The sequence below is a fragment of the Macaca fascicularis genome, chromosome 1, assembly GCF_037993035.2.
Source record: "Macaca fascicularis isolate 582-1 chromosome 1, T2T-MFA8v1.1".
NCBI classification, from domain to species: Eukaryota; Metazoa; Chordata; class Mammalia; order Primates; family Cercopithecidae; genus Macaca; species Macaca fascicularis.
The window spans coordinates 27,149,218-27,174,821 of NC_088375.1; the positions used below are offsets into that span (position 1 = coordinate 27,149,218).

At 38.6% G+C, this 25,604-nt stretch overlaps 1 protein-coding gene across 1 annotated transcript in view; it reads right to left on the minus strand.

The window, feature by feature from the left end:
- Window positions 1-25,604, minus strand: part of F5 (coagulation factor V) — a 72,379-nt gene that overhangs the window by 4,158 nt on the left and 42,617 nt on the right. Inside the window, exons 13-23 of the mRNA XM_005539935.5 lie at window positions 22,346-25,172; window positions 18,262-18,436; window positions 12,488-12,724; window positions 11,306-11,516; window positions 9,609-9,788; window positions 7,537-7,653; window positions 6,464-6,535; window positions 5,426-5,529; window positions 4,820-4,975; window positions 2,128-2,272; window positions 23-174 (exon numbers count right to left, since the gene is read on the minus strand). Of these exons, the coding sequence (XP_005539992.3) occupies window positions 23-174; window positions 2,128-2,272; window positions 4,820-4,975; window positions 5,426-5,529; window positions 6,464-6,535; window positions 7,537-7,653; window positions 9,609-9,788; window positions 11,306-11,516; window positions 12,488-12,724; window positions 18,262-18,436; window positions 22,346-25,172 (4,376 nt within the window). The remainder of the gene's footprint in view (window positions 1-22; window positions 175-2,127; window positions 2,273-4,819; window positions 4,976-5,425; window positions 5,530-6,463; window positions 6,536-7,536; window positions 7,654-9,608; window positions 9,789-11,305; window positions 11,517-12,487; window positions 12,725-18,261; window positions 18,437-22,345; window positions 25,173-25,604) is intronic.

The window sequence follows — 25,604 nt, forward strand, 5'->3', positions numbered from 1 at the left end:
CCATGCATACAGTATACTTCACCTTGGCTTGCCAGGCATTCACACGTCCCTGGGCATTCAGACGGGCACGGAAGGGTTCCCAGTAATCTCCCCACCAAGATTTTTTAAACGAAGAAGCTGTGATTTGCTTGTTTCCTATCTTTCCATTTTCCATACCCAGTGGTGTGGAACATCCTATCAAAAGAAAAGTAATGTGATTAATTATACACCAATATTCCCTGCATGGCATTTTGCACTGCAGAGGAGATAACAAATAATATTACTACCAATGAATGACAAAAACAATAATCACAAAAATGAAGATTCATTGAATCCAAGTGCCAAATACTGTTCTCAGGATTTACATGTATTATTTAATGCTCATAAATATCTCCATTTTAGTACAGCAAAACACAGTAATTTGTCTAAGGTAACACAGCCAGAAGAATCAGAAACTGAATTAAGCTCAATCTGATACCAAATACCATGTTCTAAACATTTAAACTCATTTCCTCCTTCTGAGAGCATGGAAACTTTGGTCTTTGCTTTGAGGTGACAATAATCCTAAACTATCTATATATAAAAACACTCTGTTTCTTTTAACAAAAGCTACAAAGAAGATACAATGGACCCTCAGTCACTATTTAATATTTTCTGTTTCAACCCTTAGAGGGTAATTCAAGTTATGTACTCTCTGGAATTTTTCCAAGGTGTAATTTGAATGTCATAGGCAACAAGGCAGACCTGTGACTGTAAGAAACACAGCTAGTGAGTGAACCTGGCTGACTGCCCATCATCTCTGTGATACCTTGTTCTTGTTGGTAAATCATGCAGAAATTTTCTTGAAGTGATGCCTTACTTACTCCATGAAAAAAAAAAAAAGAGCCCTAAAAATAATACTCACTGCTAATAATTACCTAAGTATCAAGAAAATGAATAAGAAGAAAATAATGCTTCTTGTATAAAAAAATAGATATTTTAAATAAATCAGCTGAGTTGAATGTCACATTTTAGGGTAGTTTATTAGGATCTGAACAAATCTATTTATGCCATATGGAAAGAAAAAAAACAATGACTTATGGAACTGTTTCAAGGGGTGGTCCTGCTGATACAAGATTTGTGTTTTATTTGGGAGATGTTATAGACTACTGCTATCTGGACATTGGCAAAATACCCTTATCCATCCAAGGGTATACTGTGCCATTATCTGCTTCAATAAAAAACTGATTCCAGGGTTCAGCTACTTTCTCTAGTGTAAATCATGGCTTCTTCTCTCCACCCAAAGGGAAGTACTGCAACTCCTGACAGGTGTGCCACAGCAGGTTTCTAGTGTGCCGATTTATTTATCCCTCTTCCCACCTCCAGCCCTTGAACAGCCAAGTGGGGCCTGGATCAGTCAAGCCTTGGAATTATTACTTCATTCTTTTACCTCAGAATGCCAGGCAGATATTATTTTCTTTGTGTGGTTTGAAGTAAAAAATATCGGAAAGCACTGCTTGAAGAATCCAAGAAGAACAGTGAAGACTCTTAAACATCCTTGTTACATATAGCAGAATTTTAATATGACTATTTATGATTACCTGGATTTATTTATACCACAGGTCACATTATAGCCCCTAAGAAATAGCAGCTAACATAGAAAAGACTTGAGTACCTACATAGGGTATTAAAGAAAATATAAAGACGAATCGTGGTTTCAGGAAGTTGGGAAGCCGATTCAGATTTCAAAAACACTCACTGAACACCACATATATGGCAGTGATGTTGCCAGATGCTGTCATGACTTTGAAGTCTGAGTGACCTGGAGGACTTTGGAAGAGTCAGGCCTGGTTTGAATCTCAGGTAGGTCTTATTGAAAATGGGCTGATGGAGATAATTCCAAATTAGAGCCCTTCCTTGGAGAGTTGTGATGTGTCTATATAATCCAGGCACTTTCTTCAGAGAGATACTGTTGGCCCTCTGATTGGCAGAACCATTCTTGGTCTAGATCACACCGAGAGTTTACCTGAGTAGAATCTCTGTTTCATAAAGGTTTTCCTAGGAGCCTAAATCACTGAAGAGAACTGAAAATTTTACTCAATCTCCTATACCTCCCAAATCTTGATTCTTTGTGTGACAGTGAGAAAATAATGCATCTTTGTACCTTACCATTTACCTCACAACCTTGCAACTCCAATCGAAGGGTAGGTCTGTTATAGGCTCGGGTTGGAGAGATCCTAATATATCTAGCCACAATAGGTGGGTCAAACTGATTCTCTTTTATTGTAGAGGCATCTGAATTGCCATTAAAATACTAGAAGAAAAGAGAAAAGTTTAGTTATGTAACAGTGATCTATAAAGTGACTTTATAATAAAATTTTGATCTAATTTAATATTGTAATACTACATTTTCATGGGGCCTGAACTAAATCCATTTGGTTATAAAATATACATGGGGATAATTCCACTTCCAGGAATATTGTATATATGTACTTTGCCCTATTACTCCTGGTAAGTACAACTAAAAACTTTGGACATTATAGCTAAGAGAAACCTAAGAAGGGGAAAAGACCTCAGAAGACAGACTGACTAGGGTTCTTGGAAGGAACAAAATGGTGGTGAGTGTCCTGAATTTTCTTTTTACCTCATACATCCCAGACTTAGAGATGAAGAAACCGGGAACCTAGAAACACCAATGAGTACAGACTGAAAAAGCCCAAATAAAATCTGCTTTCTCTAACCAAAGTACCAGTAAAGGGAAGCCTAGCAAGATATAATAGAAAACTTGTGGATACTGACTTCTCTCCTTTAGCCAAACACCACAGAAAAACCTGAGGCCCCTCCCCAACCCACAACAGCAAAGGCTGAATGGGAAGCCTAGACTTCCATGCTCATGAGGCTAAAGAGGCACCCCAACACTCTTACTGGGGTTGTGTCAGAAAAGACCATGTAAGGATTTAGGGCATTCATCTCCAGCCCCTAATAAAGCTCCTGCCCCTGAGTATCAGCGGAAGCCAAATGGGGAACTCCTGTTCCCACCCAGTCACCAAGGAACAATCCCTTCTTAGGTGGCAGTGGAGTGGGGAAACTGGACTTTGACCCCCACTTGGCAGTAACCAGGCTGTGCCCTATCCCTTTTCCTGACAGAGCAATGTCGGAAAAAGCCAACTTTTTAAAACAGAAGATTGGAGCAGGTATTGGTAATATTGAAAACAGAAAAACAATAGAGAAAAATCAACAAAACAGGGCTGAGAAGATTTTTTTTTTTTGAGACAGAGTCTCACTCTGCCACCAGGCTGGAGTGCAGTGGTGAGATCTTGGCTCACTGCAACCTCTGCCTCCCAGATTCAAGCAATACTTCTGCTTCAGCCTCCCAAGTAGCTGGGATTACAGTTGTGTGACACCATGCCTAATGTTTTAAAATATTTTTAGTAGAGGGTTTCACCATGTTGGTCAGAATGATCTTGATCGCTTGACCTCGTGATCTGCCTGCCTCAGCCTCCCAAAGTGCTGGGATTACAGGCGTGAGCCACTGCACCTGGCCAAGAAGATTTTTTTTAAATCGACAAATCTCTAGCAAGATTCACAAAAAAAAAAAAAAAAAGAAAGGAGATGCAGTTGACAATATCAGAGATGAAACAGGCAAAATCACTACAAACATGAAAAAGGATAAGGGAATATACAAACAACTCTACACACATAAACTTAACAACACAGAGGGAATTGACCAATTAATTGAAATATACAAAGTATTTCAATTCACCTAATATGACATAGATAATTTGAATAGCCCTGTAACTATTTAGAACATAGAATTCATAACTTAAAAACTGCCCAAAAAGAAATCTGCAGGCCCAGATGGTTTCACTGGTGATTCCTACCAAATATTTAAAGAATTAATACCAACTGCAGACATTTTCTCCTAGAATGTAGAAAAGACAAGCTTACCAATTTTATGAAGCCAGAATATAGAATAGAAGAGCATGCTTACCAATTTTATGAAGCTAGTATAACTGTGGTATCAAAAGACAATTAAAAAAAATAAAACTACATACCAATATCCTCTCATGAATATAGATGACAAAATCTTTATGCTATGGACTCAACTGCAATCTGTGTTTTCTCTCATAATACTCATTAGTAAGAACCATAATTTAGGATTTCAATGGTGCTGAGATATATTATAAATAATTATTAAAAATAGGTAACTAATAAACAGTAAACAATTTTATATAAAATATGAGCAGAAACAGACTCGAGATTATCGGTATAATAATGGCAGGCAGACTCCTTGCATTCAGGTAGGTTTCTTTGGGGAAAGGAATAGAGACGGGGAGAAGAGTTAGGGCTTCTGGCTGAGCCCCTGGAAGAGCAAGAAGGAGGATGCCATTCTTCAGGCGTGGCCCCCCAAAAAGTCTGAGAATCACACTGCCTCAGAGGCTTACTAGCATTAACACTATGATTTACTTCAGGTACACTGAAATAAAGAACAAAACAAACTGCAATAGTAAAATCAAAAGTGTTGGTAGCCACTTTTTAGCATGAGCTCCTCGAGACACAAGACCAGATATTCTACTCTGCCATACACCATCGGCCAGTCTGAGAAATCTGGGTATTTTATTTGATGATAAAATGGTTTTTTAAAGTTTTGTGGGGTTTTGAAGTTTCAGTAACCCTGCTTCTCTCTTTAATTTGTAAGACACATACCCATCATATTACTGCTTTTCTCCATATGACCCTTAGAAAGCCATTCACATTTGTAATACCCAGAAAGGTATTTTTTAAAATACATAATCATTAGGCATAGTCATAATACTCCTAGACTGAGTCTAGAGATTCAGATAGACATAGGCACACAAACCATCACATTCCTTGTGCTGTTCCCTTTGAAGATCTGCCAGTTGATCTGGTTGGAACTGTAAGCTACATAGAACTCTGTGGTATAGCAGGACTTCAGGTAGTGTTTGGCACCTTGGGTCTGGATCCCTGTGATTACGACTTCCTTTTGCATGTCCACCTGCAATATAGGAAAGCCAGTAAAAAGAACTGTCCTTGTCAACAAGTCACACACTGCCTAAATTCATTATACAATCAGCTTTCTCCAGAACGAAAGAGCTAGCACATAAGATCTTAGCAAACTGATACAATGAGTACATGTAATCCATATTTGTGCACAGAGTACCTAGGTTTGAATCCCAACTCAATGACTAATTAGCTATGAGTTACTTTGGGAAGGCACTTAGTATCTCTGTGCCTTTTGTTTTTTAATCTATAAAACAAGATATTATTAGAACCAACCTCAGAGGGTTGATTTTAAGGACATAAAGTACTTAGAACGGTGCCTCGCACTTAGTACTTGCTATTTCCCCTAACAACATTGCAAGAAAAATAACAAGAAGGAATTACTAAATCACTTTCATTTTTATTATTACAATAGCAGTAAATATTATCAGTCTATTAAACAAACCTGGATCCAAGGTTTAGAGGCCAATTCTGCTGCAAGTTTTTCTACACTCCAAGCATTATAAGATCCACCATTGTTTAGTCTTGCTAATCTGGGCTCCCAGTAACCTAAACTCAAGGGAAGAAAAATATTTATTCTGAATTTTTTCAAAACTCAGCAATTTCTCAAGTGAGTTTAATCCACTGGAAAACCAGATCCTTGCAGGACCTGTGTTGTAGTCAGAAGTCTAGGCATGGGCCTCAGCTACTAAGTCAGTCCTTGATGATGAAATCTGGGCTTCGGGTCTATGTTTGGTCAGCTGCCAACCACCACCTATCCCCTTTCTTGCACACAGGTCATGTCTGGTTTTTTTTTCTGTTATGTTGATGTTCTTAATGCTGAATGTGCCTGCCTAACAGGAAGACATGGAAGGGGTATATGGGAGCCTGATCATCCTCTTGATCATGACCTCTTGATCTCGGAAAGGGCTTACAGGCAGTGTGAGAAAACTTTGGAGGAGTTCCTGCCACATAGTGGAGGTTCAACAAAGTTTTCTGAATAGATGAATGGTTGCCACAGGCAAAGGGCCATATTAATGAGGACTATAATGCTTAGCTGATGAGACCCTGTGAATCTGGCTGAAATACTACATGTGTGGTCAAACCCAGAAAAGGTGACTGAGGAGAGTTTGGAAATGGGCACGTGGTTATAAGAGTAAGCTATCTGATCCTTGCCAAATCCCTGCAGAGAGGCTGGGCTCTTTATGTAGAGAACTCAATGACCCCCAGCTCTCGGTTTCTCCTGGAAAAGACTCTTTGGGAACATTATACACCAGAAGGGGTGGCAGTGTTAAGAGCACGCTAACAGGCCTTTAGGTCCTGTCACAGTGTTCCTTCCTTTACCATATGTGTACCCCAAATGGAGCTGCATCACTATATTGTAGTAGAGAAAAGCATAAAGAGAAGAACTGATTCATAGATAGGTTGTCATGTATGGTTTCATAGGCTGCATGCTGCACAATTGTAGGAGGTTCCATTCACAGACCATGGTGCTACAACTTACCCAGAAATTCTGAAGCCTTGATCTGTGAATCAGATATGATACCAGTGCTTAGTCCCATTGGCATCTTACAGTCTATGAAAAACAGGAAAAAATGAATAATTTTTGCTTAGAAAATGTATATAATAAAGTAAAACTCCATGGTTAGGGATTATGTTTCTGACAGGTCAGTAATTAGATATTTTTACCTACCTTGCGTGACCCTGACTTAAATATATCTGATTATAAAATGGTAAATGCACTAACAAGACTGGTGCTTTAATAGATATAGTGGCATCCCAGAAGAAAACAACTGAAATCCTGAAATGCAATCATGTTTTAAACTGATTTTCTTCTGCTTTTATCTTAACTTTGCTATTTTACAACATTAAGTACTATCCATGGCTAGGTGCAGTGGCTCATGCCTATAATCCTAGCACTCTGGGAGGCCGAGGGGGAGGATTACTTGAGGCCAGGAGTTTGACACCATCTTGGGCAACCTCTTCTCTACAAAAAAATAAAAATACAAAATACAAAAATATGAGAAAAAAAAAGTTCTAGCCCTCGTGAGAATTATGTTCTCAAAAGTTGACCTCAAAGTTACAAGATTATTTATATCCTGATTAAGGAAGGGATACCAGCCACTGTGTTACCTGGATGTTAGCACAGTGCTTCATACTCAACAGTGCTTAGTAATGGCTTAAAGAATGGATGAATAGATGGACAGATGAAAACTGTGTTTCCTAAATGCTGAAATGTCAAGTTTAGTGACTCAGTCATTGTTAAATTCCTGTGACCTTTTCCCTCCTCAACTCTTGGAACCTGGAGAATTTCTTACATGCACTTGCCCATGGATCACAAATCATGAAGAAGGATGCTTTACGTAGGTTTCCCATTTGAGAGGAATGCTTTTGATCTGACTGCTGTGTTTTCAATGCAATCAGACCATGGACCAGAATAAAAGCAAATATGGCTACAAATTATGCCTTTGTCACATCAGAGTTCTTAGAGTTGAGTATTTCCAATCTAAACGTTGGTAATACTCTAGTAATAGGCACTCTCCTGCTAAACCAAATATCACATGACTCTCGTGATACCTCTGTCCATGATAAGAAATGGCGTTTGCATCCCTGCTCTCTGGTTTTCTCCAACCTCTGTGTTTAGGAGCCACCAGCCAGGTTTTGATGCCTTCATTTCAAGAGTTTTAAATGAACCTAAAATAAAAAGAACAACATTACATTTGCAAAAATTAACAAGTAAATATTGTGGTTGATAGTTCTCTACGAATCCTAAAATTCCTGCTTCACAAGAGACTTTCAAATAGAATTTAACCATTTTTCTTTAGGTAGGACTACAAGTATAACAGATAAAAACAAAACAATAACAACACACACAGAGAGATAACTAAAGAAATTTTTAAATCTCTACCATGCCTCACTAGAAGAAACTTTCACTTATCTAAATATAGTGTTACAAGTTAACTCACACACAATACAGCTTCACAGTCCTAAGTATCAAAGTGACCTCGAATGACATCATTGGGCTTCAAAAATATCATACATGTTTCCTTTCCCTCTCTTCATTTTGCTTTTTTCTCTTTTTTATAAAAGAAAATCAAAATAAAATCTTCTTCCTCCATGTTTTCAAATTTTCCATAAAGCTTACATATGTGACTAGAGATTTACATAAATTGTTCAGAAAAAAACACTGAAAGAATGAGATTTCTAAAACTTCTGGCTATCCATTCTGGTATTTAACATTACCCCCTGGCAGTTAATATTTAAATTCTGTTGACTATAATTTATGACTCTTTCCCAGATCGTGGGTGAAAATGAATAGATACAGTTATCTTCCTCAAACCCACTGAAAAAGATCTCCAGTTTTCCTCTCTCCAATGCAAGTATTTAGGTTTGCAGATTTAGAGATGCCAGCCAATCCTAGCTTCTCAGTCTGTCTCTAGGCTTGTATGGGAAGGATGATTGATCTTCTAATACTCGATGAAAAGATGAGAGAATTTGACTGAATCTCTTCTGTCTCTGATTTTAATATGATAGATTATCTATTGATTATCGTATTAATACAATGTTAATACAATATAATTAATACTCTCTAGATGTATTAGTGAGTTACTGGCATGTGAAAAACCAACAAGAACCCTCTTTTTTCCCCTGCTCTTAATCAAACCAGTCCATTTGGACTTCTGTGCCTGCATCTGAGGCAGACTCACACAACCTCACTCAAAGTGCTGTCGAGGGACTGCCTTCACTAGATCCTCAGGCAGCGTGTGTTAGATTGGTTCAAACTATAATTGCGGTTTTTGCCATTACTTTTAATAGAAGGCAAAATAGAAGGAAGGCTGCTTGTTAAAAATACAGACTCCCGGGAATTCTGCCCAAAATCTACCTTAAAGTCTCTGAAAACAAAATTCCTCTGCTTTCACATCTGCATTTTAACCGACTTCCTAGGTTTTTATTACATCCACTGAAGTTTGAGAATTTGGCTTCTGGCATCACAGCCCCACCCACACACCTGCTGCATAAGTAGATACACGTACAAACAACTCATTGGCACAGAAATATCCCTTCTGTATAATTGTAGATTGTTTAAATCTACATTTATCTTTATTTTGCACATGAAAAGCTCTAAATACCTTTGTTATTCTTTAACTTTTGTAACTATTTTTAAAAAATGTTTTCCCCTTCAAACAGTCTATAAGTCAGTTTAAAAATATGATTCCTGGAGTCACTTGCCCAAAGATATTAGGGTGCTAGAGCCTAGAGGAGGAGCAGAACTGAAGAATCTGGAAACCCTCCCAGCAGAAATAACTGTAGCTGCCTGAGCCCTGTGGGATTCATTTTTTTATCTGCTTGAGACCTCATCTATATGACACACAGTGGCTCGGGAGAAACTGCATGTTATGTAGCAACTGAGTTGGGTCACACATTTAGCCTGTGTGGTGCTGCAAATAGTTCATAAATTAGGTGACATTTTTGCACTCCATACATACTTTGGGTCTATGAGTTTGCCTAGGCTCTAAGCCAGAACCCTATGTTCTGACTCCTTAGGAAGTATATGCACAAGGAAGAAATAAGAAGGAGTAACAGATGCTATGATTGCCTTTTCCCTGTATTTCTTAGCAGGGACCTGTTTCCATTTCCCAAGTCTTTACCAGGCAGAAGGGCCCAGACCCCTAACTGGTGCTGTTTATTGCCATTTTCCAGCAAGGTCTGGCCATGAAAGTGAACCACGTGAATGTCTTGGGAGCCGCCTATGTTCAGCAGGTGTAACCTCACCCACTCTTGCTCGTACATTCTCAGGCCAGGCAAGCTGTAGATCATCCCATTAATGGCTGAAAGGACAAAGAGTTGAAATCAGTTAAAAATCTGTTGACACAGAGAGAGCGACTGGTAAGGAAATATGGGGCAACTCACTCAACACCCATCTTCCTCATGTTTCTGCATTCCCAGGCCTACCTAGCCATGGAAAGCGCCCTCTTGTACGTCATATTAGTGAGAGGCTGAAGCAGAACCACTAGTCCTTCTCATATCATTCACACCAGCCTACAGCAGAAGGCGGGGGTATCTCCCTTTCCAAGCGGTGTATCACTCTTTTCCCCAGCTTTTACACTTCTGTGCTTTACCCATGTAGCCTTTCCATTAACAGTCTTAATTTTCCTTAACTACAAAAAGATAAACACAAATATAGGCAGACAAAGTAAACTCCAGGGGTTAGAGTCAGCAAGGAGACATGCAGCATGTCACCTTAAGGCCTTCTAAATTCAGAGAAAGTTTCAGGCAAATTTGGAAGTCTAGGAGTTTATAATACGAGGAGTTTATTGTTGGTGTATCCAGCAACCATAGCAAGTCACGTTTTTTCTCTCATTGGTACGATAACTCCTCTGCCCACTTCTCAGATTAGGTGTCTCGGGTTCTCAGGCTTTATCTACTCTCACTGTAGTAAAATATGTGGATTTTTTTTTTAAAGTCCCTGAGAAACATGATCACCTTAAAAATGTAGCACAAAATTTTAAAGATAAAGTTTAGTGTTACCAAACATTTAACTGAAACCAAAGTGAGGGAAGTGCTTTGTTTCCTTCTTCTTAAGTTAGAGGAACTGCTGTGAAATTTCAGAAACCAGGCAAGCGAATTTTTGGAGAGGAACGGGTTGAGATCATTTGGGCATCCTTAAAATTATATCAGGCATGAGAACACCTGTCTACATATTCATTAACACAAGCTCGTACCTTTCTCCTCTCAGTTTCTGTTTCAGTTACTAGCTTACAGGCCAAATTTCTGAGTGAATTTCCAAGTAGGCACACTTTTCCCAGTGTGACCACCCACATGCTCTCTTGCCACTATTCTCCCATTACCTGGGTACCTAGTTTCTTCTCTCATTTTGTTCTCATATGCTTTGGGTGCCACTGGTAGCTGCTGAGAGCTAAAACTGTTAGAATCATTCTTATTTTAGAAAAGACACACAGGTGATCATTTCTTTTATATAAACACTTGTGCCTTTAGAGATCCAGAAACAAGCTTATTAACTTTTTAAATTGCAGAACAATGTTAATTCCTTTTCAATGTGTGTTACCAGCTGAAGCACACTGGCTTTTTGTTGTTGTGGTTTTCTGTTCGTTTGTTTTACAGCAGCTTCTCTGCACTATCTTTCAGACTTTCTCTTTTTGCCTCACCCACAGTGTTACCTGCCAGATTACATCAGCCCTCTGGAATGTTAAGGAACCAGTTTTAATTGTAGCTCTGGTTGTCTCAGAAGCATCTCATGTCTAATCTTGTGAAGCTCTAAGGGCAGGAATCACTGTGACCCAGTGTGATTTAATTAGGAGATTAGATCAAAGTCAGAGGAAAATACCGTGAAACTCATGGGATTTTTTCACTTCTGAGGATGTGAGTCTCCAAGAACTTCGGGACTTCTTTTCATAGTACCAGCTCTTCTTTTCATCGAAGGTCATAAATAGTAAGACAAATTCTCTCATGTCCACAGGCATGTTGCTGTCCTTATGTAGTATTCCTTTTTGGCAGATTAGGAGGGGACCTATCAAGCCTGAGTGAATATCTTTTTCCTGGAAAAAGAGAGTAAATTGTATTGTCTCTTTCTCAGGAATTTCCTTGCTCTTCTGATAGTCACTCATCATATAAAAAAGGAAACTTTCTGACAGGCTCTGAATTTGAAGATGAAGATTATAAATGAATGGCGTAATAAGCCTGGATATTTATCACCTAATTCTGTTGTATTCATAATCCTCCTTCCTCTGGTTGATCTTTATCCCAGTAACAATGATGATAATAATAAATTGATAATATAAGGGATACTATTTATTGGGAATCTACCAGAATATTAAATGATTTGCCTGCAATCTCTCATTTAATCGTGACAACTATCTTATATGATAAATATAAATTCATTCATTGAACAAGTATTTACCAAGTGCTTACCATGCACTATGTACTATTACCTCATTTTTAACTTCTGATACCAGGCTAAGAGAGGTCAAGGAATTTACTAGGATTATGCATTACATGACAGGGTAAAAATTTAAATCTGAGTCTGTGCTCTTTCCACTATGCATTAAATGAAGGAGTTGCTTCTCTTTTTAATTGACAAATAAAATTGTATGTATATACTGTGTACAACATATTGTTTTGAAGTATATATACATTGCAGAATGATAGATAAGGGAGTCTTGACTTTGCAGTTTTTTTCCATAAAGAAAGAACAGAACATAGCTAATATTTGTTCAAGAAAATTTCAAATAAATGTCATCTTCTGTAAATGTAGGCATTCTAATTCATGGCCAATCATTCAAATAATCTTCCCTCCTCTCCACTGAATAAATGTTTCTCTCTCTGTCATCTGAAGAGCTGCATGGAGAGTCCCTGGTTATGATAAATGTAGACTGTTAACCACACCCTTATGCATTCCTCATGAAAAGCAAGACAGACATTTGACAATAAATAACCCCCTCTCTTCCATTTGGTGGACTCAGACTACGAGGTTAGGGGAATGAGAAAAACTTTCAATGAAAGTACCTACTGGGTTCACAGCTGAGTAGTAGGCCCAAGCCCGACAGGCAGAGCCAGGACTTTCTGGCCCTGATCGTTCAGTGGCATGCCATACGTAGGTATAACTGCTATTTGGCTGAACAGCATTGTCTTCCTTAAACCATTCAGGAGAGTCATCTTCATAAGTCTTTCCCTCTGATGATTTTTCATAGGAAAGTCCATGGGCATGTAGAGAATATGGTCTGGATGCTAAATTTTTAAAACGAACCTAGAGAAAGGAATGATCCACAAATGTGCTTAAGCTTAACAAAAATCTAAACCACAAAAATGTCAGCATTATAGGCCAAAGTGACTGGTTATAAAATCGGAGCTAAGATATAAGGTATAAAATAACTTATGTATATTATTTCATTTAATTTTCACAACCATCCTGTGAGATATGGCCCAAGTAGTTTTCTCCAGAAATACCAAAAGATATGTGTTCTTAGGCTCAAGGCCAAAGTACTGACATTATCTACTAATGAAATGAGAGTGATAGGTAGTGAAGATATGAAGATGAAAGAGGCTTGATTCTTGTTCATAAGAAGCTTTTAAGCTTCTGATGAAAACAACATGCACATGGGCATCCACACTAGAAATCTGGAGACAACAGGTGCTATATACAAAGTCTAAGTGGGTTCAGATGATGATGCCCTGGAGGAACGATTTGGTTGAGTATTTAGGAGAGGTTGGAAGAATTAAGGTAAGTGTATTGGAGGAAATGGAATTGGCCATCGTAGAATGAACAGGAGCTAGAAAGACATTTCAGACTCTCGGAAGGGCAGAAGGATGCCTGTGAGCAGGGGAATAAAGGAAGAGTTTGGGGAATAGCAAGGAAGAATCTGAATGGAACTGGGCTGTGAAATGCACAGGGACAGGTGGAACCTGGTGAGAAATGAGGCTGGAAAAGGACCAGGTTGGAGCCAGATGGTAAAGGACTTAAATGCCATATGGGAAGTCTTCACACCCCAGCAGTCAGACTCGTGAAGCTCCTCCCGGCCCTTCTATAACTTCTAGTGATTAAAGATCCCCTAACTGTCTCTTCCTTATTTTATTCTACAAAGCCAGCATCACCCTAATAACAAAACCTGGCAAAGACACAATGAATCATGAAAACCACCAGCCAATATCTCTGATGTACATAGATACAAAAATCTTCAACAAAATACTGGCAAACCAAATCCAGCAGCAAATTAAAAATTAATTCATCACAATCACATAGGCTTCATTCCTAGGATGCAAAGTGGCTCAATGTATGCAAATCAATAAATGTGATTCACCATATAAACCAAATTAAAAACAAAAACAGTATCATCATCTCAATAACCATGGAAAAAGCTTTTGATAAAACCTAACATCTCTTCATGATAAAAACCCTCAACAAACTAGGCATTGAAGGAACATACTTCAAAATAATAGGAGCCATCTATGACAAACCCACAGTCAACATCATACTGAATGAGCAAAAGCTGAAAGCCTTCCCTGTGAGAACTGGAACAAGACATGGATGTCCACTCTCATCACTCATATTCAACACAGTACTGGAAATTCTAGTCACAGCAATCAAGCAAGAGAAAGAAATAAAAGGCAATCAAAGAAGAAAAGAAGTTAAACTATCTCTCTTCATTGACAATATGATTCTGTACCTAGAAAACCCTAAAGACTCCACAAAAAGGCTCCAGGAACTGATAAATGACTTCAGTAAAGGTTCAGTATGCAAGATTAATGTACAAAATCAATTATACAAAATACAATGTACAATGTACAAAGTAGCATTTCTATACATCAGTAATGTTCAAACTGAGAGCGAAATCAAGAACACAATCCCATTAGAAATAGAAACACACACACACACACACACATACACAAAATACCTAGGAAAACATCTAACCAAAGTGGTGAAAGATCTCTGTAAGGAGAATTACAAAACACTGACGAAAGAAATCATAGGTAACACAAACAAATGGAAAAACATTGTATGCTCATGTATTGAAAGAATCAGTATTGTTAAAATAGCCATTGTGCCCCAAGCAATCTACAGATTCAACACTATTTTTAATGAACTACTGGAATCATTTTCCTCAGGATTAGACGAAGCTATTCTAAAATTCATATGGAGTCAAAAAAGAGCCTGAATAGCCAAAGCAATCCTACGCAAAAGGAACAAATCTGGAGGTATCACAGTACCTGACTTGAAACTATACTATAAAGCTGCAATAACCAAAATAGCATGATACTGATACAAAAACAGACACATATGCCAATGGAACAGAATAAAGAACCCAGAAATAAAGCCACACACTTACAACCACCTGAACTTTGACAAAGTCGTCAACAACAACAACAACAACAAAACAAAAACAAGGGGAAAAGAACTCGTATTTAATAAATGGTGCTGGAATAGCTGGCTACCCATATGTGAAAGAATGAAACTGGACCCCAATGAATCCAATGAAACTGGATTAATCATATACAAAAATTAACTCAAGATGGATTACAGATGTACCCTAGGACATAAAGTATAATTTTTAAAAAAATGGATTAAAGATTTAAATGTAAGACCTCAAACTTTAAGAATCCTAGAAGAAAACTTAGGAAACACCATTCTGGATATCAGCCTTGGGAAAGAATTTATGACTAATTCCTCAAAAGCATTTCAACAAAAGCAAAAATTGACAAACTAAAGAGCTTTTTCTCAGCAAAAGAAGCAACCTACAAAGTGAACAGACACAGAATGGAAAAAATATTCACAAAGTATGTATCTGACAAAGGTCTAATATCCAGAAACTATAAGATAGTTAAACAATTGAGCAAGTGAAATACAAATAACCCCATTAAAAGGTGGGCAAAAGACATGAACAGATACTTCTCAAAAGAAGACATACGAATAGCCAACAAACGTGAAAAAAATGCTCAACATCACTAATCATCAGAGAAATGCAAATCAATACTACAGTGAAATACCATCTCACACCAGTCAGAATGGCTATTAGTAAAATCCAAAAAATAGATGCTGGTGAGGCTGTGAAGAAAAGGGAATGCTTATACACTGCTGCTTAGAATGTGAATTAGCCACTGTGGAAAGACGTTTGGGGATTTCTCAAAGAACTTAAAACAGAACTACTATTTTAAGTGAGGAGACCACTCCTCATATTGTCTTATGCCCAATTTCTGCCTCCAAAGAAAGAAGAAGTAAAAAGCAGAAATGAACTCTACAAGCAGACAGCCCGGCACCACACCGTGGGCCTGGTAGTTAAAGATCGACCCCTGACCTAATTGGTTATGTTATCTATAGATTACAGACATTGTATAGAAAAGGACTGTGAAAATCCCTGTCCTGTCCTGTTCTGTTCTAATTACCGGTGTGTGCAGCCCCCAGTCACGTACCCCCTGCTTGCTCAATGGATCAGGACCCTTTCACATGGACCCTCTTAGAGTTGTGAGCCCTTAAAAGGGACAGGAATTGCTCACTTGGGGAGCTCGGTTGTTGGAGACATGAGTGTTGCCAAAGCTCCTGGCTGAATAAAGCCCTTCCTTCTTTAACTCGGTGTCTGAGGGGTTTTGTCTGAGGCTTGTCCTGCTACAATTTGACCTAGCAATTCTATTACTGAGTATATAGCCAAAAAAGAAAATAAAACTGTTCAGCCGGGCACAGTGGCTCATGCCTGTAATCCCAGCACTTTGGGAAGCTGAAGCAGGCAGATTACCTGAGGTCAGGAGTTTGAGACCAGCCTGGACAATATGGTAAAACCCTGTCTCTACTAAAAATACAAAAATTAGCTGGGCCTGGTGGTGGGCACCTGTAATCCCAGCTACTCGGGAGGCTGAGGCAGGAGAATTGCTTGAACCTTGGAGGCAGATGTTGCAATGAGTTGAGATCATACCTCTGTACTCCAGCCTGGGCGACAGATTGAGACTCCATCTCAAAAAAAAAAAAAAGAAAAAGAAAATACATTGTTCTACCAAAAAGACACATGTACTAGGATGTTCATCACAGCATTATTCACAGTAGCAAAGACATGGAATCAACCTAGGTGCCCATCAGTGGTGGACTAGATAAAGAAAATATGGTATATATGCACCATGGAATACTACGCAGCCATAAAAAAGACTGCAATCATGTCCTTTACAACAACATGGATGCCAGCTGGAGGCTGTTACGCTACGTGAATTAATATAGAAACAGAAAACCAAATACCACATGTTCTCACTTATAAGTGGGAGCTAAACATTGGGTACTCACAAACATAATGGCAATAAACACTGGGGACCACTAGAGCGGGGTGGGAGGAGGGAGATGAGCAAGGGCTGAAAAACTATTGGGTACTATGCACACTACTTGGATGATGGGATCAATCATACCCTAAACATCAGCATCACATAATATACCCAGATAACAAACCTGCACATATGCCCCCTGAATCTAAAATAAAAGTTAAAATTATTTTTAAATACACAAATGAAGTTATTTTTATCTCGTGAAATCCAGGGCTAAAACAAAGATTCAGTATTTGATTTTTTTCCTTTTGCCTAAGGCTCCAGTATGACTCAATGCAACATTGTTACTGATCCTGTCTTTATTCACAATTGTGATGTTTTGTTAATTGTGACTTTCCTGTGTTTATTTTGATTTTTAAATTTTTAAAAAAACTTCAGTTGCTTTAGGGATGCAAGTGGTTTTTGGTTACATGGATGAATTGTATAGTGGTGAAGTCTAGGATATTAGTTGTACCTGTCACCTGAGTAGTGTACCCTGCACTCAGGAGGTAGCTTTTCATCCATCCCCCCATTCCCTTTTGAATTTCCAATGTCCATTATACCAATCTATCTGCCTTTGCATACCCATAGTTTAGCTCCCATTTATAAGTAAGAGCATACAGCGTCTGGTTTTTGATTCCTGAGTTACTTCACTTAGAATAGGTTTTTAAAATATTGTGTTAAATTATCATTCATCTTGAAAAAGGATCCCCTAATCATAAGAGAGAATATTGCCTTCCATAGTTTCATGGAAAATTTAGAATAATTAAGATTCTTATATCCTTATGTACTTGTTCACATTTTTAAAAAGAGCAAGTGGTCACTGAAAATGTAGTAATGCTTACACAGGTATAGTAGATTATATTTTAAAATCTAGAATAGCTGACTTTAGAATCAGGGTTCTTTCTGGGTTTTTGAACGTGAGAGGTTAGCAAAAATGGCTGAAGTAAACTTTGTTCTAAAAGCAAGTTATAATCCTGGGTCTGGACACAAGATTTTGAAAGAAATGACCAGAACTAGGAAGACACTGAAGAAACTTGCTCACTTTTGGAGGGCACAGAGATATCTTTACTTTCCTTACTCATTTTATTTAACTTCACTTTATTTATTTTTTTTGGAAAACATCAGGAGATATTTCTAAATTGCTATTACTACTAGCACTACTACTGCCACCACCACCACCACTATTATGAAGCCCAATGCAATTGCTCTTGAATATATTAATTTTCTATGTTAACTTGAGATAGGTTAGCTTTAGATAGAAATTACAGAGAGATTTTCTACAGATTATATAGTTTTCAGCATTTAAAAAAAAGTGAGATCTTTTTTTTTTTAGTCTTGAAGATTGCCAAATTGTTTGACAAGGAGTCTTTGAAAAGAAATGTAATTATTCATTAATCCTGGAAAATAAACAAATCACTTATAGCTCTCTTGCCACCTGCACCTTTACAACCCTCTGGTGCTTGTGAAAATTCCTCTGATGATCTTAGCAGTGCTCAAAAGACTTACTTGGATAACATCGTCCACTTCAGCTCTGATAATAGGACCAAGAATTCCCAGATGCTCTTCATACTCCCCTCGAGGATCACGTTTGGTAAAAGTGCTGTCGAGGTACTTTCGAAAAACTACTTTCTTATATACGGTGTCTTCTGGAATATCATCAGAGTCTTCAATATCTGTTTCCCTGAAATAATAATACTAATTGTGTAAAAGAAGAAATTAAAGACTGTTCAAAGAATTTAGGAAATTGCCTCTTTCTAAATATAGCATCTAGCATAGAGAAGGTCTTTAATAAATATTTGATGGACAAATGAGTAAATGTAAAAGTGAATAAAAACAAAAGCCAGTAAATATCTTTCAATTCCTAACTCAGATATTATTTCATAGGTAAGTCTTCCTATGACCTTTCAGACTAGGTCAAGTCTCTATATCAATTCCTTATATTTCTATAGTATTATTATAGTATACATAGTAAATTCCTGTAGTATTCTTATACTATTTCTATAGTATATACGGTATATTATATATAATTTATTTGTGAGATTATCTATTAATATCTGACTCTCACTGGGTATAAGTACCATGAGGTCAGCCATTGTGCCTAGTTTGCTCATAATACTCTCTCCAGTGGTAAGCACATTATCTGGCACACAGTAGGAGCTTAATAAATTTTTGTCAAACATATAAATGAATGCACAAATACAATCATATGTTCTAAATTTTAAGATCAAAGGCAGACAAAGCCATGTAATGGGACAGCGCCAGAGCTTGGGGCTATCAGGTGACAATGGTCAGATTAATTAGAAGGTCATACTTATGAAAGTCACTGGATGGATGAATGTTTTGTACCCTGAAAGTAGCCACTCTTCTCACATTTGTTTTTTGCTAATGTCCATTATTCTTAAGCTTCTTGACACTGGTGTGAACAAAGATTTTTTGGATATGACCTCAAAAGCAAAGGCAACAAAAGCAGAAATAGACAAATGGGATTGCCACCAAACTCAAAAGTTCATGCACAGCAAAGGAAATGACAGAGTGAAGAGACAACCTGTGGAATGGGAGAATATTCTTGAAAACCAAATATCTGATAAGGAATTAAAATTAAAAGTATAAGGAACTCAATTCAGCAAAAACCCAAATAGCCTGATTAAAAAATGAGCAAAAGACTTGAATAGACATTTCGTAAAAGAAGACATACAAATGACCAATGAATATGTGAAAAGATGCTCAACATTACTAATAATCAGAGAAATGCAATTTAAAATCACAATGAGGGCTCACCTCACACCGTCAGGATTGTATTATAAAAATGACAAGAGATAAATGTTGGCAAGGATGTGAAGAAAAGGGAACTCTTGTACATCTTGGTGAGAATGTAAATTAGTACAGCCATTATGGAAAACAGTATGGGAGGTTCCCTTAAAAATTAAAAATAGAATTACCATATGATTCATTCATCCCATTTTTGGGTATATACCCACAGAAAATGAAATCAGTATGTTGAAGAGATATCTGCTCTCCCACGTTCACTGCAGCATTAGCCACATTAGCCAAGATAGGGAAGCAACCCAAATGTCTATCAACAAATGAATGGATTTCTTAAATGTGATCTGCATAAACAATGAAATACTATTTAGCATTGAAGAAAAAGAAAATGGTCTGGGCGTGGTGGCTCACACCTGTAATCCCAGTACTTTGGGAGGCCGAGGCGGGTGGATCATGAGGTCAGGAGATCGAGACCATCCAGGCTAACACGGTGAAACCCTGTCTCTACTAAAAATACAAAAAAAATTAGCCGGGCGTGGTGGCAGGCGCCTGTAGTCCCAGCTACTCGGGAGGCTGAGGCAGGAGAATGGTGTGAACCAGGGAGGCGGAGCTTGTAATGAGCCGAGATCACACCACTGCACTCCAGTCTGGGAGACACAGCGAGACTCCGTCTCAAAAAAAAAAAAAAAAAAAAAAGAAAATGAAGAAATGTCATCTGCGACAACATGACTGAACCAGGAGGTCGTTATGTTACATAAAATAAGCCAGGCACAGAAAGACAAGTACTGCAGGATCTCACTTATAATGTGGAAACTGAAAACATTGAGCTCATAGAAGCAGAAGGTATGACCGTGGTTAACAAAGGAATACAGAGGTGAAGCATTGAGAAAATGGTCAAAAGATAAAATTCAATTAGAAGAAATAAATTTAGAAGATCTGTTGTATAAGATGGTGACTGTAGTTAATAACAACACACTGAATTTTTTAACATTGCTGAGTACATTTTAAGTGTTCTAACCACAAAAAAAGTATGTGAGGTAATGCATAGGCTAATTAGCTTGATTTTGTCAATTCACAGTTTATAAATATATGAAAACATCATGTTTGCACCATAAATATGTATAAAACAATGACCAAAAAAAACAAAAACAAAAAAAACTGTGGTACACCCATGTAATGAAGTACATGCAATAATCTGACAAATCTCCAGAGAAATTTACTGAGTGAAAAAATACCAGTCCCCAAAGGTTACATGTTGCCTGATTCCATTTATGTGATATTCTTGAAATGACAAAATTATAGAAATGGAGATCAGACTACTGGTTGCCAGGGAATAAGGAAGGGGTATGGTGGGAGGAAGGTCGATATGAGTATAAAGGGGTAAAGAGAGGGATTTTTAAGGTGATGGTAAACATCCCGTATCTTGACAGTATCAATGTCAGTATGCTGGTTGTGATATAGTATTATAGATTTGCAAAATGTTACCCCTGGGAGAAACTGGGTAAAGAATACTCATGATACCCAAATAATCTCTCCGTATTATTTCTCTTGACTGTATGTGGATCTATTTTATTTTTACTCCAAAATAAAAAGTTTAATTACATAATGCACATTATTTCCATCTAGTTCATTGTCTCAGTCTAGGACTGAAGCATGTCGAATTTTCCCACTGGCTCTCACATTTTCCAAGCCTGTGGAAACAAGCCAAACACTCACCCATCACACCCATAATATTTGCTATATACCATGAGCCATCAACAGAGAATCTCATCCTGCCTTTCTTCTGGTCTACCTCCCCTACTAATCCCATCTTTCCAGACTCTGAGCATAACATGCAAACTCACAGAACACAAGGGAGTGGGTAAAGCAACTTTGACTGCCATTAAAGTGGGTCGTGAGCCTTGAATGGAATACAAGATTTTGAAGGTGGTTCCATCCCTATTTACTCTGGACAGGCCCTACATCTTACTCCCTCAGGCCTTGCTTAGAAATGCTTAGATAGCTAGTTGTTCTCATATGGTATTGAGTGCAACATTTAAATAGGAAGTCATAGGAAAAAGTGTTTTAAACAGAGTTCTAATGTGGAAATGTCAGGCATCAGATTAATGAAGTCATTTGCGTAAGTCACACCATACATTGTGTTTGCCTACTGTAATTACACTTTGGTTTTTTAAGTGATTAATGTAACAGTTTTAGTAAAAGCTGTGGGCTATGTCTAGACAGTTGATGCGCAGTCATCATGCTATGTCCCTGAGAATTTGTAGTTGACTAAGCCTTGCTCCTTTCCTTCTCTTTCTGTATCTTCATCCCAGAACAAAGAACCCAGTTCAACATGGCTTTCTACCCCTAAGCAAAACTGAATTGTAAATTATCTTTAAAACAAAGTGATTTGGATCTCTTAGAAATTCTGATCTAAACAAGTAAATGCAAAAAGGAGATTTCTACATCATATTTGGGTTTGGATTTGAGGCTAACTTCAATTAAATCATATTGATTAGCATATAGCTATGGATAGGTTGGGCTCTGCCTGAAGCAATAAGAGTCAGTAGAAACAAGGGTAGTAAGAGGAGAGAGGACACAGAAAAAGGTCTAATTACAGAATATTATAGAGTTCTCCCAATGATTGTTCTTATATTGTCCAGGGGTCATCCCAAGGTAAAGAAGCAGTTTTGGAATTGACAAAGGAAATAGAACAGACCAACTTGCAATAGGGGAACCACACTGTTCTTAGTATAATTTGCCCACAATTATCCCCCTGAATTGTAGTAGCTACTTTTTTCAGGAGTAATGGAAAAATGAGAATAAAAAACGAGAAAACTGGCCAAACCTGTGTACAAATTCTGAATAATCCCAGGATATTTCTTCAGCAGCAATGTAATAATTTCTTCTGTTTCCGTTGTTGCTGCGGAGGAGGTACCATGCTGCAATGTTGTCAGGATTTCTGGAGGAGTTGATGTTTGTCCTAACATCAGTTTTGTAGGGGTCATCATAGGGCACATAATCAATTTCAGCATAGTCATCTTCACTGCTCTGGACCTCTTCCTTTGGAATAATCTCAATGTAATCTGTACCATCTTTACTGAGGCCCACTATAACCAGTGGATTAAATTCCTTTGATAGAAAAGTATCATTGAGAGTAGGAGATGAAGGAGATGGCATCTGACCAAGGTCTGGATAAGGAAAAGTCTCATTAAATTCTGGAAGATGCAATAACTGACTAGATTCAGAAGGGTAGAATGTCTGATCAAGGTCTGGAGGAGGTGATATCTGGCTGAGATCAGGGAGAAGGGTGGTCTCACTGATGTCTGGAGAGACAGTCACCTGGCTGAGGTCTGGAGAAAGGGGCATCTGACCGAGGGCTGGGGAAAGGTTTGTATGACTGAGTTCTGGAGAGAGGTTTGTCTGGCTGAGGTCTGGAGAAAGGGTTGTATGACTGAGGTCTGGAGAAAGGGTTGTCTGGCTGAGGTCTGGAGACATGGGCATCTGACCGAGGGCTGGGGAAAGGTTTGTCTGACTGAGGTCTGGAGAAAGGGTTGTATGGCTGAGGTCTGGAGAGAGGTTTGTATGACTGAGGTCTGGAGAAAGGGTTGTATGACTGAGGTCTGGAGACATGGGCATCTGACCGAGGGCTGGGGAAAGGTTTGTCTGACTGAGGTCTGGAGAAAGGGTTGTATGACTGAGGTCTGGAGAGAGGTTTGTATGACTGAGGTCTGGAGAAAGGGTTGTAGGACTGAGGTCTGGAGAAAGGGTTGTATGACTGAGATCTGGAGAAAGGGTTGTAGGACTGAGGTCTGGAGAAAGGGTTGTAGGACTGAGGTCTGGAGAAAGGGTTGTATGACTGAGGTCTGGAGAAAGGGTTGTGTGACTGAGGTCTGGAGAAAGGGTTGTGTGACTGAGGTCTGGAGAAAGGGTTGTAGGACTGAGGTCTGGAGAAAGGGTTGTATGGCTGAGGTCTGGAGAAAGGGTTGTATGACTGAGGTCTGGAGACATGGGCATCTGACCGAGGGCTGGGGAAAGGTTTGTCTGACTGAGTTCTGGAGAGAGAGTCGTGTGGCTGAGGTCTGGCGAGAAGTTTGTTTGGCTGAGTTGTGGAGAGAGGGTCACCTGGCTGAGGTCTGCAGAGGGGACTGTCTGCCAGACTTCACGTTCTGAGGAAGGGGACATTTGACTTATATCAGTGGGGAAGGACTTGTGACTTCGGTCATACTCAAGCATCTCACTGAGCTCTGGAGCAGAGGATCTGTGACTGGGGTCTGAAGTAGAGTGCATTTCATCAGGGTCTTGAATGGGGAATGTTTCATAGTGTTCCTCTGGGGGCACTGTCTGATAAAGATCTGGAGGAGAGCTTGTCTGACGAGTATCATTCGAGGAATTCTGATTATGGTCAGGAAGCGAGGCTATCCAGCTAAAATCCATAGAGGGCAATGTCTGATTGAGGTCTTTGGGAAGAGATGTTTCATTGGATTTATGAAGCAACAATGAATGGTTAAGTCTTCTTTCTGAAAATGTGTTGTAGGCTTCAGTTCTTAGAGGGTGAAAGGTCCTTGGAGATAAAGGAGCATGGTGTGTACGCTTCTCTTTTTTCTTTTTTCGTGTCTTAATGAGAAACTGACTTTTCTTTAGTCCACTCTTTCCTCCATCCTGTCTTACTTGCAGAGATTTATGTCTAACTCTAGGAAACCTTGGGTGGCCACTCTGCTTTCCAGGCTTGTTGGCAAGAGGGGTGCTTTCTCCCCAAGCACGTGAGGCATTCTGGGGGCTGATCAGTCGATTGTTAACAGCTGTGTCTTCATCAGTATCTTGGATTATTTCATAGCTACCTTTCTCAGAAGCCAAATGCCATCTCCCAACCAAAATCTTAGATGAGTTATTTTGTTTTAAGAGTAACAGATCACTAGGAAGGTCCTCCCAGGGCCTCACTCTGGAGCGAGAACCAGTGTCTCGGCTTAGGTGTCTCCCAACTTTATGTGCTAGTAATTTCATCCGGGAGAACCTGTGCTTTGCTGCTTGGTCTCTTTCTACCTTGGGTCCCTTATGTTTAGCATGTTCTTGATTTTTGAATTCTCTAGCACCAAGTGAAAGTAGATGTATCCCTGTGACATCTGGCTGTAGAGGATCCTCTATAGAGTCTTCAGAATAAGGGCTGGAATGCTCTGCTGTGGAAGAATTGAGAACTGAGTTCTTGCCAGTGAGGTGTCTCAGTGGGGAACCAGCTGTGGTGGCTTGTCGGTGAGAAGGGGTTTTCTGAGGTTCTGCAAAATTATTGACAGTGAGCTTACTAATATTATTTGGGGAAGAATAATTTGAACCAACAATTATATCTGTGTTCGAAGAAATGAATTCAGTGCCATTCTCCAGAACTAGGGCAGTAAGATTGTACTCTTCTTCTTCCTGATTCAATGATGAGTTTCTGAATGACCTAATTCCTAATGCTGCAGCCAGTCTGCTCTGGTAATCATAGTCAGTGTCACTCTCTTCATCTTCAGTTTCTAAAGGATCATGCATTTTCCGTGTAGCTATGACTGTAGATTCTGGAGGTTCAAAAATCTCATATGAGTCTTCATCATCATCTGTAATGCATTTAACATCCCTGAATTTCAGCCTCAGCTTTTTGCTTCTTGGACTAGAATTCATGGAAGTTAACATCCAAGTTCCTACAGAAGAGAGATAGAGAGAAGAGATATCTGGAAGTCTGGGAAAAGACATGAAAACCCAGTAATCCATTGTGGCAGGTAATTTCTAATAAACTTTAGACAGGAATACTCAAGTATGGGCTGTGGACCACTGCTTGTCTGTGAACTATTGATTACTGGGTCAAAATAACATAAGGAGAGAAAAATGAGAATGAAATATTTAATAAACTTTTTCTTTTCTAAAGCAATTTGACATTGCTGTGACTCTAAGCACATGACCAGTGCATTTATCTCGCTTAACAGAATAAAAACCAAAAGTATTGCTTAGTGGAGATTAGAGGGGAAAAATGGTCTTCCAGCACAGATAGTTACTCACTATTTTAAAATATATTAAGAAAGGGATGAATCAAGAATAAAATGGACTTTTAATATCATAAATATCTTAACAGCACA